Source organism: Zychaea mexicana, assembly GCF_025766255.1.
Source record: "Zychaea mexicana strain RSA 1403 chromosome Unknown BDB00scaffold_5, whole genome shotgun sequence".
Taxonomy (NCBI): Eukaryota; Fungi; Mucoromycota; class Mucoromycetes; order Mucorales; family Lichtheimiaceae; genus Zychaea; species Zychaea mexicana.
The window spans coordinates 53204-69803 of NW_026516668.1; the positions used below are offsets into that span (position 1 = coordinate 53204).

The window sequence follows — 16600 nt, forward strand, 5'->3', positions numbered from 1 at the left end:
TCTTGCATATTGCATCCTTGTATACGTACGATAAAACTGTTCTGCTTTGAAATAAAACTAGAGGAGAGGTGGCCATACTTCTATGATACGTGCTGCTATTCACGGAGTAACGTTCCGCTCGATCGGCGACTTATGCATTAATCGTATCACCAACGGAGCCCATTTTAGAAACAACGCAGTTATCCAAAAATAAATCCTCTCATTGTGTTCATGTTATTGGAGCAGGTGAAAGCTAGAAGGGACTCCTTTTCTGGAGTGGCGCAGGGTCGTGCTGTCAAAACAGCTTATCCAAAATGACAAGAGCGACGTATATCTCTTCTTTGCGTGGAAATTGTCGCACGGTGTGCATTACATACTTCTTCAATAAATGGGCTGCTACATAATATATTTCACAGTAAAATGAGCGTTTACAGCTGGCTACTTGTATATAAAGCTTTTAGAAGCGAAGATAATGATCATATAATATCTGTTAAAAATAAGATTGTATATATTTAAGTAAGCAGATAATAAATATTTAGTAAGAGTACACTGGTAAAGAAAGGGATGGGATGTCGAGTTTATATAGATAAGGGAAAGGGAGTGAGATCAATAGTGATGATGGCAGTGGCTGTGAGCTAGTGAAATAGTAATTTCTAGAAGAATTCGTAGCGTTTATCAGTAGGTTGCTGCTGGTAATGTGCAGCGGCGGCACTCTGTGCGGCTTGGAAAGACGACGGATCGACCGTGTCACGGAACGGGTTCGCTTCTTCATCGATTGGCGTTGAGCCAACGGGGCCAGGGTTCAGTTGGGGTTGGTATGACATGTGCGCCATTTCTCTTGGCTGATGATCGCCTGGTGGAAGTACTTGGCCAGATTCCCTCGCCAGAGCGCCATGATCATGATGATGTGGCATTGGAGAGGATGTGCCACCACCGCCGTGCTGTCCTGGCGCTGCCATGGCTCCATAATAGCGGTTGTCATCCATCGCTTCACGGCTTCCATTCGAAGTGATGGATGGATCACGCGCTGCAGCTGCTGAACTGCCCATTCCGCCAACGAGCATACCATAGCTGTTATAAACTTCGTTACCAGCAGCCCCGGCTGAACCTGATGGCGACGGTGCCTGGTTATTATGTTGCTGCATTTCAGGCTGTACGACAGAGTTGGTTCCAGAAGGCGTGAGCACCTGTGCCAAAAAGTTGTACTTGGACATACGAGCAAATCGCGAACCACGAGGACTTTCAGTAGCTGCTGCTGCTTCTTGAGCTTCAGAATCCACCAAGTCGCGGAATTGCTGTTGTTGACGCATACGTTCTTCGCGATTGGATGCAGCCTGTTTTCGGCGACGGAAGCAAATGAGCGATATAATGAGGATCAGTGCACCGGCGATGGATCCAATTACGGCACCGGCTATTTGACCGCCGGATAATGCTTCACCATTATTGCTCGAAGGGGCCTCTACACATTGGTTGCCGCTGCAGTAGGAAGAGAAACACTGAAAGTCTTCATAACAGAAGTCACCCAAGCTAAGCAACTCGACGCACTGGTGGGTAGCGGCGTTACAGAATCGGTCGTCAGGACAATGGCCGTCGACAGCTAATGGATCAGAACCACATTCGCTCTGGCCAAGGACAAGTGATGGTGTGGCAGTAGACGATGTCACAGTGAAGGTGCGGCTGTTGGTCAACGTAGCTGCTACTTCTTCAGAGGATGTCGGTCGTTCATCTGCCTCGTGTTCAACTGTCGTGGTCGTCGTGGTGACTTCTTGGGCCCATATATTCTCGGTCGTTGTAGTCGTTTCAGGAGGCGCGGTCGTTGTTACTTGCTCAGACTCGGGTGGTGTAGTACTGATTGTTTGCTGCAACAAGTTGGGCGTTGTCGTCTGCTCTTCTTGTGGCTCCTGAGCAGTAATCGTGGCTTCAGGTTCTTCGCTTTTCGATGTCGTTGCCGCTGCCTGTTTCTGAGCTGTCGTTGCTGGTGCATTTGATGTGGTTTCAGGCTCCTCGGTCGTTGTTGTTGTTGTTGCAGCTTCTTCTGTGGATAGTAATTCCTTGGTAGTCACTTCCTCAGTAGTAGTTGGCTCCTCAGTAGTAGTTGGCTCCTCTGAAGTAGTTGGCTCTTCAGTAGTGGTTGGTTCCTCAGTAGTGGTTGGTTCCTCAGTAGTGGTTGATTCCTCAGTAGTGGTCGGTTCCTCAGTAGTGGTTGGCTCTTCAGTAGTGGTTAGTTCCTCAGTAGTGGTCGGTTCCTCGGTAGTGGTCGGTTCCTCAGTAGTAGTCGGCTCTTCAGTAGTAGTCGGCTCGGCTGTCGGCTCCTCAGTGGTGGTCCCGGGCGCATCAGTAACTGTTGTCCAATAACTGGAATAACTGGCACCGCTTCTAGTTGTGTCCCACCACCAAGGGTCAGTCGTTGTAGGATGATGTTCATGAGGATCCTCTGGTGTGCTTGTTGGCGTATCAGTGGGCTCTTCTGAAATGGTCTTTGAATAGCCCCAAGAGAATGTTCTGCTGTAGGTGTACTCGCCAGAATTGTAGCCATCACCATTATCGCCAGCACCATCACTAGGAGTAGGATTGCCGTGACCATGATCATTGCCGTTGTCTGCACCGTCAGTTGGTTTGATAGAACCATCAGAACCATGAGGTGTATCTGTGCTCGTATCGCTGCCATCAGTAGGAGTGGGATAGCCGTGACCATGATCTTTGTCGTTGTCTGCACCGTCAGTTGGTTTGACAGGACCATCAGAACCATGAGGTGTATCCGTGCTCGAATCGCTGCCATCAGTAGGAGTGGGATCGCCGTGACTATGATCTTTGTCGTTGTCTGCACCGTCAGTTGGTTTGACAGGACCATCAGAACCATGAGGTGTATCTGTGCTCGAATCGCTACCATCAGAAGGCCCGCCATCATGTCCATGATTGTTATCGTTATCGCTACCAGGACCTTTATCATTACCAGAGCTGTCTCCTTCACCGTTATCATTGTCACCAGGCTTTCCATTACCGGGACCATTAGCGTCACCGTTGTCGCTGCCAGGTTCACCATGGCCGTTGCTATCATTTCCGCCGCTGCCGCTGGACGAATTGTCGTTACCGCTTCCGTCTCCGAAAGAGCCAGGTCCTTTACCGTCTGACGAACTGTCACCTTTTTCGCCATCGGAAGAACCAGGTCCTTTGTTATCCGATGAACTGTCGCCTTGCTCGCCATCGGAAGAACCATTACCTTTACCGCCCCATGAGCTAGATGGATCGTCACCACTGGCATTGGTGTTGTCGTCGGGCGATGAGCCAGAGTTAATACCACTGTCGGACGACCCGTGATCATTGCCCTTATCAGAAGATCCAGGCCCTTGGCTACTGCTGCCATCGCCGCTGCCACTAGATGGTGAATCACTACTATTATCATCTTTCGAAGGCGAACCGTGGTCGCTGTTGCTGCTACCATTGTTGTTATTGCTGCTGCTGCCACTGTCACTATCGCTAGAGCTGTCGCCTTTAGAAGCATCATTTTCTCCGGTCGAAGCGCCATTATCTTCATTATTGCTGTTGCTATTGTCTCCGTTACCTCCACCCCCCGATGATGACGATTCGCCACCACTATCTGAAGAAGAGCCAGATTCATTGGTCGAGTCAGAGTGATCTTTGGAGTCGCTTCCGGCAGACGATGATGAATTACCGTTGTCTTTGCCAGATACAACAGCATTGTCGCTGTTGCTGTTGCTGTTGCCGCTGTCGCTGTCGCTCGAATGGTCGTTCTCTGAGGCTGGTGATGATGATCCATTATCTTTGTTTGAACCGGCGTTGTCGTTCAAATTTGTTCCGCTGTTGCCATTGTTGTCACTTCCAGATAACGAATCACTACCGCTGTCTTTGCCGGCAGAATGGTAACTATGAGAAGCTGAGTTGTCTGTATTACTTCCATTGTCTTTACTAGCTGATGAGTCGGTGCTACTACTGTCGTCATCGTTGTTCTTGTTGCCGCTCGATGATGAAGAGTCATCACCACTGTCGGGAGGCGATGACTCCTTGCCAGTAGAGTCGTTATTATCATTTCCCGGGATTGGAGACGATGAGCCTGAGTCGTGAGTATTAGACGACGAAGGCGAATCGCCAGCACCAGCAGCATTATTACCAGTGTCTGCGCCATAGCTACTGCCGCTATCACCACCTCCTGTATTACATGAAATGTTCAAAAACGGGTTAGTGCCGCCTGCGCGTTATATATCGGAATAAGCTGGTTTAACGAATAAATAAGCTACCTCCACCAATATCATTGTTGCCGCCATTACCAACGCCAGAATCAGCAGCACCACTGTCACCGCCATCGGTTCCAGGTGGTCCACGTCTAAGTAGACCCGCTCCGTATGAATCAGCAACAACAGATGTGCTTCCGGCACCCTGATCTACAAAATAAGAACAGATTTTTTACAGACAAAGAAAGAAGTTGTAGAAAAATCGTTGGTCGTTTATAGATAGATAAAGAAAAGATGTTCTCAAATGAATAATGCGTCATGCGTGTGCATATATAATTAATGTTGCTATTCGTTGTTGCTGTTCTCTCACCTGCTACTACGACGGCGCTTAAAAGCATTGAAAAAACAAAGAAAAGTAGGACGATGGCGTAAGTTCGTCGTCCTCGCGTCCGGAAAAGCGAGTTGCTATGTGCTGCCATTGAATATTATATACCGTACAAAACGAAAGGAAGGGGGAGATAGTATAGATAATATTAAAGAATGTATGGTGTAGAAGAGAGAGGGAGAAAGAAGGAAGAAGAAGAGGGCCTGTGTGTGCGAGTGCGAGTGTGTAAGGCCAAGGGATGGAGCGAGATATAGAGAGTAAAAGAGAGTGTATAATGAACGGAGAAGAGAGAGAAATCGTTAGTCTAATCTAACTTTTGCAGTGGAATATAGCACAAGGCTTGGGTGGTGGGCCACTGAAATTGAAGCGCAGATATTAAAAGCCGCTGACGCACTAAACTCTTTTACTGAATATTTGAGCGGGATGTTAAGCCTAAAGAGGTATTGACGATTAGTGGAAAGGGGTGGGGAAGGTGCACACGTACACACTGCCTCGGATCCACAAAGTCAATTGTAGTATGCTATGGATGATGACAGTGCCAATCTTACGCATAGAGTTTTTCTTTTGTTCAGGGCTACTACTATTTAGGCTTCCTCCTCAAAATTTATAAATAACCGCGACGACCATCATGCTGGCGGTGCTTATGGAATATCGTCACTTCTCCCCCTTTGACTCGCTCTCACCACAATCACGAACAAAACACACAGACACACACGCCTTTCGCCAGTTAAATGAAAAATGAACAAAAGCTAATATCAGCGGCACTCTAAAATTTCGGACATCTCGTGTAACAAAGGCGATCGTCCTTGTTTCCCAGAATCACTTTCTTATATTAAAAATTCGTACAATAGTGGCTCCTTGGCATGACATTTTTAATGCAGCAAATTCGAGAAACCATATACAAAGTCGCTGGCTAAGGCCACTTGAAAGTTTCTTGTACAATTATAAGCCGTTTTTCCCCTATTTGTTGTGTGCGCGCAGATAGCAGCATATTATATTTTCCCGACAGAAAGTATATAAACAACGCGTTGGAATAGATTTTCTTCTTTGTGACACGTGTCGCACAAAGCCGAGTTCTCGTATACGATCACAACGTGTGAGATTGCCAATTACAGTGTAAAGCTTTACATTTCATATCTGTTTTGTATTCCGCGTGTGTGATCGAATCATATAAGAGAATCTATTAATTTTTCTGCATCCAAAAAGGCGTATATGCTTCATGTCGTTTCGTCGATCAACCATTTTTTTTTATAAATTATCAATCAAATACCTATAGTACATCTAGTAGCAAACAAAAGAGAGGAGATGAGTTATGGGTATTATTTAGCCGCTACTGGCTGTTGTTATTGTACGAAGGATATATATTTATGAAACCTTACCGGGTTTTTGCAAAGCTTCTCCACTTTAAGGAAATCCAAGACTGCTCTGAAGCGCGTGTCATTCGCATTCCGGCAACCTATATGACGTTATCTATTTTCTTCTATGGTGATCACTATTTAATTTCGCAAACAAACGTGCTCTAGCAACTCCCATGTACGCAGGTATCCTGAATTTGTCTATGTGGATGATGAATATAGCAGTAAATCATGCACATCTATATTATTTCATTAGTGCTTTAATGCTCCGTTGATTTTGTCGTTGTGCAATAATACTGTCCTGTTGCAGCTTACCCTTTATAACAAAATATTAATTAAAAAATACACAAACCTTTCAGTGCATAGTCCGAATAAAGGAACTGTAGCTTGATTATACGATAGTCTACTTGTAGTAGTATTGAGTAATCATTCTTCCCTTTGTACTTTGAGGTTGTGAGAAAATTAGCAATGGAAACGGCGTTTTTTCTATGTATTATTGATCCCTTACGTAAGGATGGCAGTGAGCCAATATATACTTGTACTTTCTTTGAAAGAATTGTATAAATGCAGTACTATTACTATCGTTACTACTTGGACAACAACTTTGTGTACTTGTGCAATTGGTTACAAAAGCGGAATTTGAAGTTGTAGTGGAACGTGGATAAGCGAGAGGAAGAAAAGTAAGGATTTGGATGGAAGAGAGAAGGATGAATAGAGTAATATATATATATATGTGGGTGTATGTATGAGGGTGCTGCTGTGTGTGTGCCTGTGCTGTGCAATTCCTACTCTGTATGGTGTATAGTTGAGGAGGACTTGTAAAATAGTAGTCTTTCTATATCATTCCAAACCCTTCCGCATTGCTAATGCTTGTTAACAACCTTTCCCGTAACTTTTCTTTGCTATTGTATTCACACAGGAGAAGCACGTTATAACACGTGTGCGAGGTAGGAAGTCTATCCGAATCAGCGCCGTTTTTCGCAATAACAAACTGAAGTTTGCTCAATCCACCTATTGGGGCCTAGATCATACATGCGTGTTAAAAAAAAGGACGTCTATGCAACCTTCGCCAATTTAATAGAAGGGTCTCTTTAACTCGTATACTCACCCGATCCGAGCCCGTAGCAAAGAAAAGCAGTTTCTTTTTTTCTTCGTAAGAGAACTCGTGCACAATTTCCCAAAAATGCCTATACGATTGGAGGGCATTTTTTTGTTCAGCATTGAAAAGGAGGTCGTTATATCAATCATGAACGAAGTAGCCCCTTACCGAATAATAGGCGAGTCCTTAGTCCAGCCACCGTCGTAGACAGTTGATCTTTCTAATGCCTCGAAATCAAGATCCGAGCTGCCACAAATAAGCTGTTCAATTTCTTCCGGCCTGAATATCTATCATTGTTGCAGGAGAGGGCAGATTTAGTGTACTGGAGCTCAACACTTATTAAGCCGTAGATCTCTTTGAGAAAAACATTAAGAAACGAGCTTACATTGATAGCATTGTCTTGACATAGAAGCTCAAACCCTTCAAGAAATGCTTGAAATTCCTTTTGTATTGACTGGCTCAGGACAAATTTTGCATAAAGGTCGACAAATTCTAATAGGGTGGAAAGTGAATCCCAAACAAGTTAGAAATATCAGAGATAGGATTTTCAATATGACTCGTACCATGTCGATTTTCGTTCGTCAAGTGTATGTTGGATCCCATAGGCTTTAGATCTGATGTATAAACTTGACCAAATGATTCCAGATCCACCTGGAATGATCTATCAAAATCAGACTGCACATCCCCTTGAAACGCCAATAACCGCTCAAGACCTCGTCCAAGACTCTGTAGTAGAAACAACAATTGTTAACAAACATTATGGATCAACCCACATTTGCGACCACACACGCGCAGATCGAACATACTCCATACTCTCGTTTTCTTTTTATAGTTTTCCTATCATCAAATATTCTTACCGGATCCAGCTGTTTCAGTTCGGGCAATCCAACTTCAATACCCATCAACTTTTTGTACAGTGCCAGTGGTAGATGAAGATCCAGTATCACGCTATTATATACTGCTAGACCAAGCAATAGTCCTGCTAGTTTAAATTCTGACGTGGTATCTCGATCTTGAGCTGGGTTGGGAGCAAACCAGTAAAGTCGCGATTCTTCGTTCATGATGAACATTCCTATTTTCCATTATACCCACCACCATCCTATCGTGTCAGCAGCATATTTCTTGTTCCTTAAAACGCACATACAAGAACTCGTTTCTCTTTGATTCCTCTCTCATCCAAAGGAGCTGGCGCTTAGATTTCTCCACTTACCATATTTGGGATCAAATAATTCACGAATAACCAGTTGAAAAAATTCCTTTTGGACACCACCTTCATCCACTCCTTCTTCTCCAACAAACTGGACTCTTAACTGCTTTTTTAAATCATGTATAGTTTTTTGTTCAAGCTAGATAATTTGGGCTGATTAGAGCTATGTAAAGTCATAATAGAATAAGCGATGGTACGAATTATGTATGCTTTACCTGATGTAAAGTGTCCGATACGATATGATCTCGTCGAATCCCAAGGACGAGGTATGGACTATTGACGCCTGTATCTTGTCACAATATATTCAGCATATTGGTTACATTAATAAACAAGTGGAAAAACAAGAGAAAAACATACCTTCAAACAATGCACGGAAAAATGCGTCCTGTAATTCGTGTCGCATCTGAAACACGCTTTCTACCTTGAGAATATCGGCTTTCGCGGTTGGATTTAGGACGAATGGGTAATCGCAAAATGAAAACCTTTGTAGAAGGGTGAACCAACATCTATTAGCTTCCTTCAGCTGCCCACCGATTTTCGCTACATACAGTACACAACCGTGCTTACCCTTTGCGTTCCTTATAATTCGGAATGTCGATTTTAATCTCCAAGTTATCATTGATCGCATCATTATAGAATACGGTATACGATACAAATTTCCATTGCTCGTTCAACCGGTCTATGCACAAGTTTTATTCTCCATTTAATCCACGTAAAACCCGTATCAACTACAACTACTACTATGCAAACACATTCTTGACCGCACCGCATATACATATCCATGTCACCACTTACATAATATGGCAATACATTTGGTTGCGTTAATGACAAGCGAGTCTTGATATGGTGATACTTTTTTAACCTTGGGTGAGCGACCCACTAGTCGGATCCGTATAAGCTGATGAAATGTTTCGAGCAATGATGCAAACAAAGACTCGGATGTTTGCTCTGAGTCGGGTATGGGTTCAATAAGGTATTTTATAAGTAAGTCTTGGATGGTTTGTGACATGGAAGCAATCACTTCACATAAATCAGGAAGTAAAGTATCTTGCCACAGTGCATCTATAAATTGTGGACACTGTTGCACATACATGCATCAACGAGAATAAGTATCCACTTCAAAGGAGGTATCATGTGTGCTCTGACATATCTTCCTTTGTACCTGAAATAGGATCACTATGGAACTCAGAAGCTCCGGTGTGATTTCTTCGCTATTGCGGACGCTGTATCGCAGTGCTTCTTGAGCGATCCCTGCCAACTGAGCAGGTACTTCTTTAGGAAGCTGATTTTGGTTGTTGTTTTTTACAATTAGCTGTTTTGCGTTGACAACGATTTTTTAAAATATTATTGAGATATCGTACTTGAGTCTTAATAATATCGAACGTTTTACGAACTTGCTGCTTTTCAACCGGACATGAGAGACCGATTGGTTTCTTCTAAATAAATTGGTTGATTTTTAACAACAACAAAAGTGGGTCAAAAGTAAGTAAGCAAAGAGGGAGAGAGAACGAGCGCAAACCAAACTGGCTATTGCATACTTTATTACCTCAAGAAAACTACGGGCAAGAAAGTGAATGTTCCCAAAGGCCAAAAATAATCGATTAACAAGTAAGGACCAATCGTTTGCTTCTTCACATCGCGATCGCAAGCTTTGTACAACGTCGTAGTTTATATAGACTGGGAAAGAGAAAGCAGTGAGCAATTCAGCAAGATCAGATAGTGTCGTATTAGATGTTTAATTTGTACCAGGAGACTTATTGGTCATTCTATTATTGTCTTCCAAAAGTCTCAGTTTTGGCGAAGACAAGAGAGAAACTTAGTATAGGACTGATAGTGACACAAATCTGCAGTTTTAAGTCAGTTCGCCAACTGCTCGCCACAGCATAATGTACTACATATTTCAAGACTTCTAAACCGCTGTTGGCAGCTGCTTCCTGCATGATGAATACTACACTCTCCCCTCTCTCTTCTCCTCTTTCTCTCTTTTTTACTTTTTTACCTTCTCACATTTATGAGCCAATTTAGCTCTGACGATAATTTCTACGATGCTCCAGAAGCCTTGTCGCTCCATAACTCCCCATCGTCAAGGCGATCTCCCACATCGTCCAGTGTTGACAATCTACAAAAGGATCAGAACAATGGTAAAGGAAACCTACTTCTACTACACCCCTTACCTTCCCACTTCTTCCTACTATATTACAATATGGTCAAGGAAAACGATTTTATTATTACTATTCCTTTTCAGCCGCTCTTAACAAAAAGTACAATTTTGTAGATAGTCGTGAATCTTTATTAATGGTAGACACAACCAGCAGTTGTAAAAGGACCCACTCAGTATCGTCAGGCAAATCGCGCGGTTCTAGCACCAGATCGTCGCATGGTTCTAGTAACAGTAGTCGCGCGATTGATCCGGTATCGAGCGTTATTCTCAAACGCACAGCTGTGGCAGAAAACAAGACATTGGTGAACTATCGACGGCCAGAGCCTGTTCAGCCTGCTATGTACATTTACAAGGAGCCCAGTATTAACAACGAGCAACAGAGTCCGGTCACGGCTCGTAGCAGCAACAATGGCGTTTATGACGACTCGAATCAGCAATTTGGTGTAGGCAATAAAAAGAGTAAAATGTACACTTATAGCAATGGATTCTATATCGGCACATTTAAATAATTATTCGTGATGACGCGTTAAATAACCTATCATTTTCATTAAGAATGTAAGTGAGTGCTTAAAAATTACAATATTTTTATTCTAGAAAAGCAATCAAAGGAGGATTCCTTACACGTATGAGCCGCTTGGGAATTGGCAGCAACAAGCGCCGTGGGCGGAAAAGCAATGCCAATGAAGAAAATGCAACTGATAACACGTCACCGTCATCCTCGTGCTCAGACGACCAGTGTCGTCGCAGTGGTGATTCATATTACTCATTACTTTTCGGACATATGAGCACTTCGGGTTTATCGACAAACACCACACCTCCACACGGCGGTCGTTATGTCAAAGTATGTATATGAGCACTAAGTAAACATTTACTAGTAGCTTATAGGAACGATTTTTAACTTCTTTGTGATCACTTCAAGATAAAATCCGGATTGCGACATAACAGAGATTCTGGACGGATACTAGAAGCACAAACTTTGAGCGTAAAAAGAGGGGGACAAAAATATCAAAGCAAAGACGAATACTACCACCGTTATGAACGTATGCGAATGAGACCTAGGGACCTACTATCTCGTTCATTTTCAGCATCAAATGCTCTCAAGGCTAGCGGAATTATTGCTGCTCCCACGGACAAGAACAAGAGCAACATTGCTGACAACGACAACGACAAGAACGAAGTCGACGATCCTCCTGGAGCCGTTTGGGCAATGAAGTTTAGTCAAGACGGTCGCTACATGGCAGCGGGAGGACAAAAATGCGTCATCCTAGTCTGGAAAACCCGGGAAGATCGCTACACAGACAACGTCCATGCACCAGAAGGGCAGCACCGTTGCTCGGTATCCCAGCAGCCACGGCAGAATGACCTAGAAGACGAAGAGAATGGCAATTTAAGTCAACAAACGATTAAGGTCTTTGAGGATGAGCCTATACGCGCATTTGACGGCCATACGGCAGATATACTTGATATATGCTGGTCGAAGGTAATGACAAAAAACTAGGGAGAGAGTATTATTCATTGCGAGATTTTAAAGTAGTTTTTTCTTTTGCGCTAACCAAGTGCACCAAAATGTATCAATCTCTGCGATAATTTTATCAATAGAAACATTTTTTGATTTCAAGCTCGATGGATAACACCGTAATGTAAGTGAATTATTGTGATTCTTTTTGTGTGAATATTTTAAACTTTAAAAGTTAAAAAGAGATCAAAATATGTAAATAGGCTATGGCATATATCTGTACAGCATTGTCTTTGTGTGTTCAAGCATGTAGATTTTGTTACCAGTATCGCATTCCATCCATTTGTACGTAAATATATAAACAAGCGAAATGAAGTGCTCAGCGGACACTTTAAGGACATTATGATGGGTGGGAAAAGATGGTTTTCATAACTGTTTACTTTATTTTTTAGGACGACAGAATATTTCTATCTACGTCTGCCGACGGCAAAGTGCGCCTATGGAGTATTCCCGGGAAATCTGTATTACGGTGGAACAACCCTGCAGACAACAATATTCTTACAGCAGCAAGCTTTACTGCAAATGGCGATATGGTTTGTGCGGGCTCCTATGACGGTCAGGTGTTTCTTTATAACACGGATGACATGAAGCAGGTTTCCCAATTTTCGGTCAAAAAACCTAATGCCAGACGAGGGCATAAGATCACTGGGATCCAAGCAGTGCCAGGCTTGCCAAGTGACAATGATAAGATCCTGGTGACCAGCAATGATTCGCTCGTGCGGCTGTATAGTGTCCGTGATCACAGTTTGATCCACCAATATAAAGGTGCTGAAAACGAATCGACCCAAATTAAAGCCTCATTAAGGTAAGGTATTGAATGAATTGAGTTATTACCATAGACCATACTCATCAAACTCAATCTCTGTTTTAATAGCGATGATGGTCAGCTTATTATATGCGGCTCGGATAAAAACACAGTCCACATCTGGTCCACCAATCCATACAGTTCCCCATACCTGAACGATCGCAGCTCACAATCAGAAGCGTCGTTGAGCCATCTCATAACACAATTCCCGGACCCTTCATCAACAGCAACAAGAAATAATCATAAAAATATTAGTATCATCGATCCAGTACACGATAACAGCAGAAACAACATTGCCAGTCGAGCAAAAAGCAGTAGTCGTAATCGAAGCTTTTCAACATGGTTTCACCGCAATTCACACAGTGGGGGAGGATTAGGACCACGTATCGGTAGCACCAACTGCTATTTCACAGCACACCATGGCATAGTGGCGTGTGCCATTTTTGCGCCCACAAAAACACGACAGCAACTCGCAGCATCTGGTGAAGATATCATCTACAACCATACACATGTTCCTTATATCCATCGCAACTATAAAGAGAACGACAACAGCATCGTTCGTGATGACAACGGCTACGATGGTAGCGATGCTGTGTCAGACGCCTACACCTACAACAACAATGACAGTAGTAGCAATCCACAACAAAGCCGTGTCAATGCTTCCAGTTTCCTACGGATCTCTCGTTCAATGTTACCGCTTGAAGAATGCGACAAGCAAGAGATAGAAGCCAGGCTAGAGCATACATACTCAGAAGGACAGATTATTGTGACAACTGATGAAAAGGGGTACATCAAGGTTTGGCGTATCGATTCAGGCATATATGACTCGAGCGAAGCAACCAATAGTCAGATTGATAAGAGCAACAGCAACGGCAATAGCAAACGGGTATCTTCATTTTCTACCTTTGGCGGTATTAGAACAGGATCTGCCTTTAACTGCAGTAGCAGCAATAACACAGATCAACGTTCTCGGCTTTCCATTGCACCTAGATTCAATAAAAAATAGCAAAACATGATACTGTAGTAGCCTTTTTCCTTTATTTTTTTTTTCAAGTTAAGAGTGTAATATTATACAAAAAATATATATTTGTGCGAGAAGAGAGAAAATTTATAATGATACAAGTAAAAAAAATACATATTATGTGAGTGGGGGGATTGTTGTTGTGAATGTGAGGAACTTTTTTTTAAAAGAATACTTAAAAAAATAAAGAAATAGCATGCAAAGGGAAGGAATATTTATGAAAGGAAGAGGTAAATATGGATAGATAAAACATAAAAGATTTAAACTTATTGGCCCTTGGCTTCTCGGATTTCACGAGCCTTCTTTTCTGGGTCGGCTATGGCGTACCAAATAATGGTGCCGATACCAATAAGAGCAGCAATAATACATGCTGCCATAGCACCCTTGCCTTTGGCAGTAAACCCATCATAAATAAGGTAGATACCATTAGGAGCACCGGAAAGATCCAAGCCGTCCTTGCCAGCGCCGTTTCCAGTGGTAGAGTAACCGCCAGCTTCACACATATCTTGGAATGCCTGTGGAAGGGTCAATCGTTGCTGGGCTACATCGGGTGCTTCAATCATGACGGCAGCCAAACCAGACTCCAAATGCCATTCAATGTGACAGTGGAAAAACTGTATATAAAGAAAAAGAGAACATCCGATAAATAAACTTTTTTTTCAAAGAGCTTATGTAATAGCTATCCTAAAAAGAGAAAACACGGTATTTCTTACCCAAGCGCCAGGGTTGTCGGCACGGAAACGGATGATTGTATAGCTCTCTGCAGGAACTTGAACTGTATCACGTTGAAGGGGGTTATCCAAAACCCAATCGACCTTGGAGCGATCACCATCAAATACACCGTCGCCACGTGCAACAAGTTGGAAAACGTGACCATGCAAATGGACTATATAGTAGAAAAATGGTACCAATAATAATTAAGTAAATCAAAATAATAGATCACTTATTTTTGTCATACAAAAGACAATGATATATGTACTTACAAGGATGAGCACCTGCATCTAGGTTATTAAGGACAATTTCAACCATATCCAAGTGGTTTAAAATAATTGCCTGTGACTGAGGGCCATAAACGCTTTTCTCGAGAGAATGGTTACCCTGGAATAGCATGGTGTTCAGCGAAGGAGTCTTTGGAGCCAAGTACGGGACCTCGTTGAACATACCGCGGTTGATACCGTCGGTGGTGACTTGGAAATCAATGGTAAGGTTCACCTGGTGATCGGGTTCGACAGCAGCGGCAGGGACAAGGGTGTTCATTAGAAGATCATCAAACTCAGAGGCCATGCCAAGATCATCGCTTGAAGAAAAGTTGCTATGGCTTTGGTCGTAGTATACAGGGGCGGCAATGTCTTAGCACAAAAAAAAGTAACCAAATGCGTGAGAATTCCTGTTTTTCTATGATCGACGAGTGAAGTTCTGCTGTACTTACTGTATTCAAGATCTTCTGGGAGGACGTCAAACATATCGGTATCCATATCAGCACGGAAATAGTAATTGGTATCGGTCGAGTTCTTTGCAGTGACGAGAACGGAGACACGTTGGGCAGCAGTGACATAGACACTCTTTTGTGTTTTTCGTACAGTGTCCACCTAGACGGAAGGAATAGTCAAATGACACAAGTTTCAATAAGTATTTTAAAAAGTGTATGTAAGAGCAATTTAAGTTATTAAATATTAATATATACTTACCCCATCAATTTCAATGACATCAAGATCGTGGCCATCAATACTAACGTAGAACATGGAGAAGCCAGACATATTGATGAGACGAAGACGATAGGTTTTTCCAGGAACAAAGTTAAAGCTTGCATCAGCACTGTCCATAATCACACCCGATTGGGGCACAGGTTCTGCGCCAGTAGGATTATACTGGTTCAAAAAGACATCAAGATTATCTGCACTTTGATCATGGTACCAATCTATATGGCAGAAAAGTATACAGAATGAATCACATGTGTGTAAGTTGCAATAAGAAATCTCAAACGATCAAAGTGAATATGGATAACAATATGTGGTCTGCAGCTTTCTTACCATATAATGGGACCACGATATCTTCATCATAATCGTAGGCTTCAGGGCTGTTATGCAAAATAAATGGAGTTCGGAGACCATCCATGTATTGACCCTTTATGTACAATATAATATCGAAAAGTTGTTAGTCTTTTTGCTATTTGATGCATACAGAAGATGCTACGCTTCTGATTTGTCTAGTAATTTTTTTCGTTGTTACCATGTAATGACCGTGGATCCAGTAAGAGCCGGTTTGGGTAATGTTAAATTCGTAAGTGAGATCCCCTCCTGCAGGAATTGGACTATAACACATACAATATGATAACGAAATCAGCGGTTGATTATTATAAGCTTACAAAAAAAAATTCCCATCGTGTTAATAATGATCTTTACCATTGAGTAACCATAGAAGGACCGTCCATCCAGCCGGTGCCATTTTGAAACATGCCGTGAGCATGGAGAGCAGTAGGTTCATCCAAGCCGTTGTGTGTGTGGATCCGCAAAGTATCATTGATAGTGACCTCAACGACCGGTGGTCTAATGATTTTTTTAGTTGGCAATAAAAGAGAAGCACGTTATTAGAATTGTTGTTACTATCATGTCGAACATGGAGCTCATTGATAAAAACAGCAGATTGCATTCCATTCCTTCCTCTATTAGACAAATAAATATATACTTACGGCCAGGTACCATTGACACCAATGACGCGACGCTCCTTGAGGCCATCAGGATTGGCAGTGGTATAAGTGATGTTCCACCAGTGCTCAACGATAGCTGCGTTAGCTACAGTTGCAGAAAAAGCAGCAAGTACCAAAGGCACAGCAGTAGATAGGAAAGATCGCATAGTATCAAGTCGAAGAGAAACCTGAGATG

The 16600-nt window shown here is 42.7% G+C and overlaps 4 protein-coding genes across 4 annotated transcripts; 1 reads left to right on the top strand and 3 right to left on the bottom strand.

Annotated features, from left to right (window-relative positions):
* Window positions 1–583: 583 nt before the first annotated feature.
* Window positions 584–4567, bottom strand: BDB00DRAFT_935517 (uncharacterized protein; the record flags this gene model as incomplete). Its single annotated transcript, XM_053129191.1, has 4 exons — window positions 584–3325; window positions 3542–4147; window positions 4236–4379; window positions 4540–4567. The coding sequence occupies 4 exons, from the start codon at window positions 4565–4567 to the stop codon at window positions 633–635; spliced, it is 3471 nt and encodes a 1156-aa protein (XP_052984552.1). The 3' UTR covers window positions 584–632.
* Window positions 4568–6744: 2177 nt separating this feature from the next.
* Window positions 6745–8834, bottom strand: BDB00DRAFT_755039 (uncharacterized protein; the record flags this gene model as incomplete). Its single annotated transcript, XM_053118804.1, has 9 exons — window positions 6745–6930; window positions 7018–7096; window positions 7177–7295; window positions 7394–7500; window positions 7572–7734; window positions 7866–8080; window positions 8219–8354; window positions 8431–8504; window positions 8573–8834. The coding sequence occupies 9 exons, from the start codon at window positions 8832–8834 to the stop codon at window positions 6745–6747; spliced, it is 1341 nt and encodes a 446-aa protein (XP_052984553.1).
* Window positions 8835–10645: 1811 nt separating this feature from the next.
* On the top strand, window positions 10646–13844 carry BDB00DRAFT_442090 (WD40-repeat-containing domain protein). Its single transcript, XM_053117408.1, has 7 exons — window positions 10646–10842; window positions 10929–11217; window positions 11296–11856; window positions 11976–12016; window positions 12096–12177; window positions 12285–12697; window positions 12767–13844. The coding sequence occupies exons 2-7, from the start codon at window positions 11002–11004 to the stop codon at window positions 13701–13703; spliced, it is 2250 nt and encodes a 749-aa protein (XP_052984554.1). The 5' UTR covers window positions 10646–10842; window positions 10929–11001; the 3' UTR covers window positions 13704–13844.
* A 140-nt stretch (window positions 13845–13984) lies between these two features.
* Window positions 13985–16571, bottom strand: BDB00DRAFT_783929 (multicopper oxidase-domain-containing protein; the record flags this gene model as incomplete). The annotated part of the gene is made up of 9 exons (XM_053120425.1): window positions 13985–14332; window positions 14432–14604; window positions 14702–15067; window positions 15148–15307; window positions 15407–15636; window positions 15749–15842; window positions 15948–16029; window positions 16121–16264; window positions 16408–16571. 9 exons carry the CDS (start codon window positions 16569–16571, stop codon window positions 13985–13987), a joined length of 1761 nt encoding a protein of 586 aa, XP_052984555.1.
* Window positions 16572–16600: the final 29 nt, after the last annotated feature.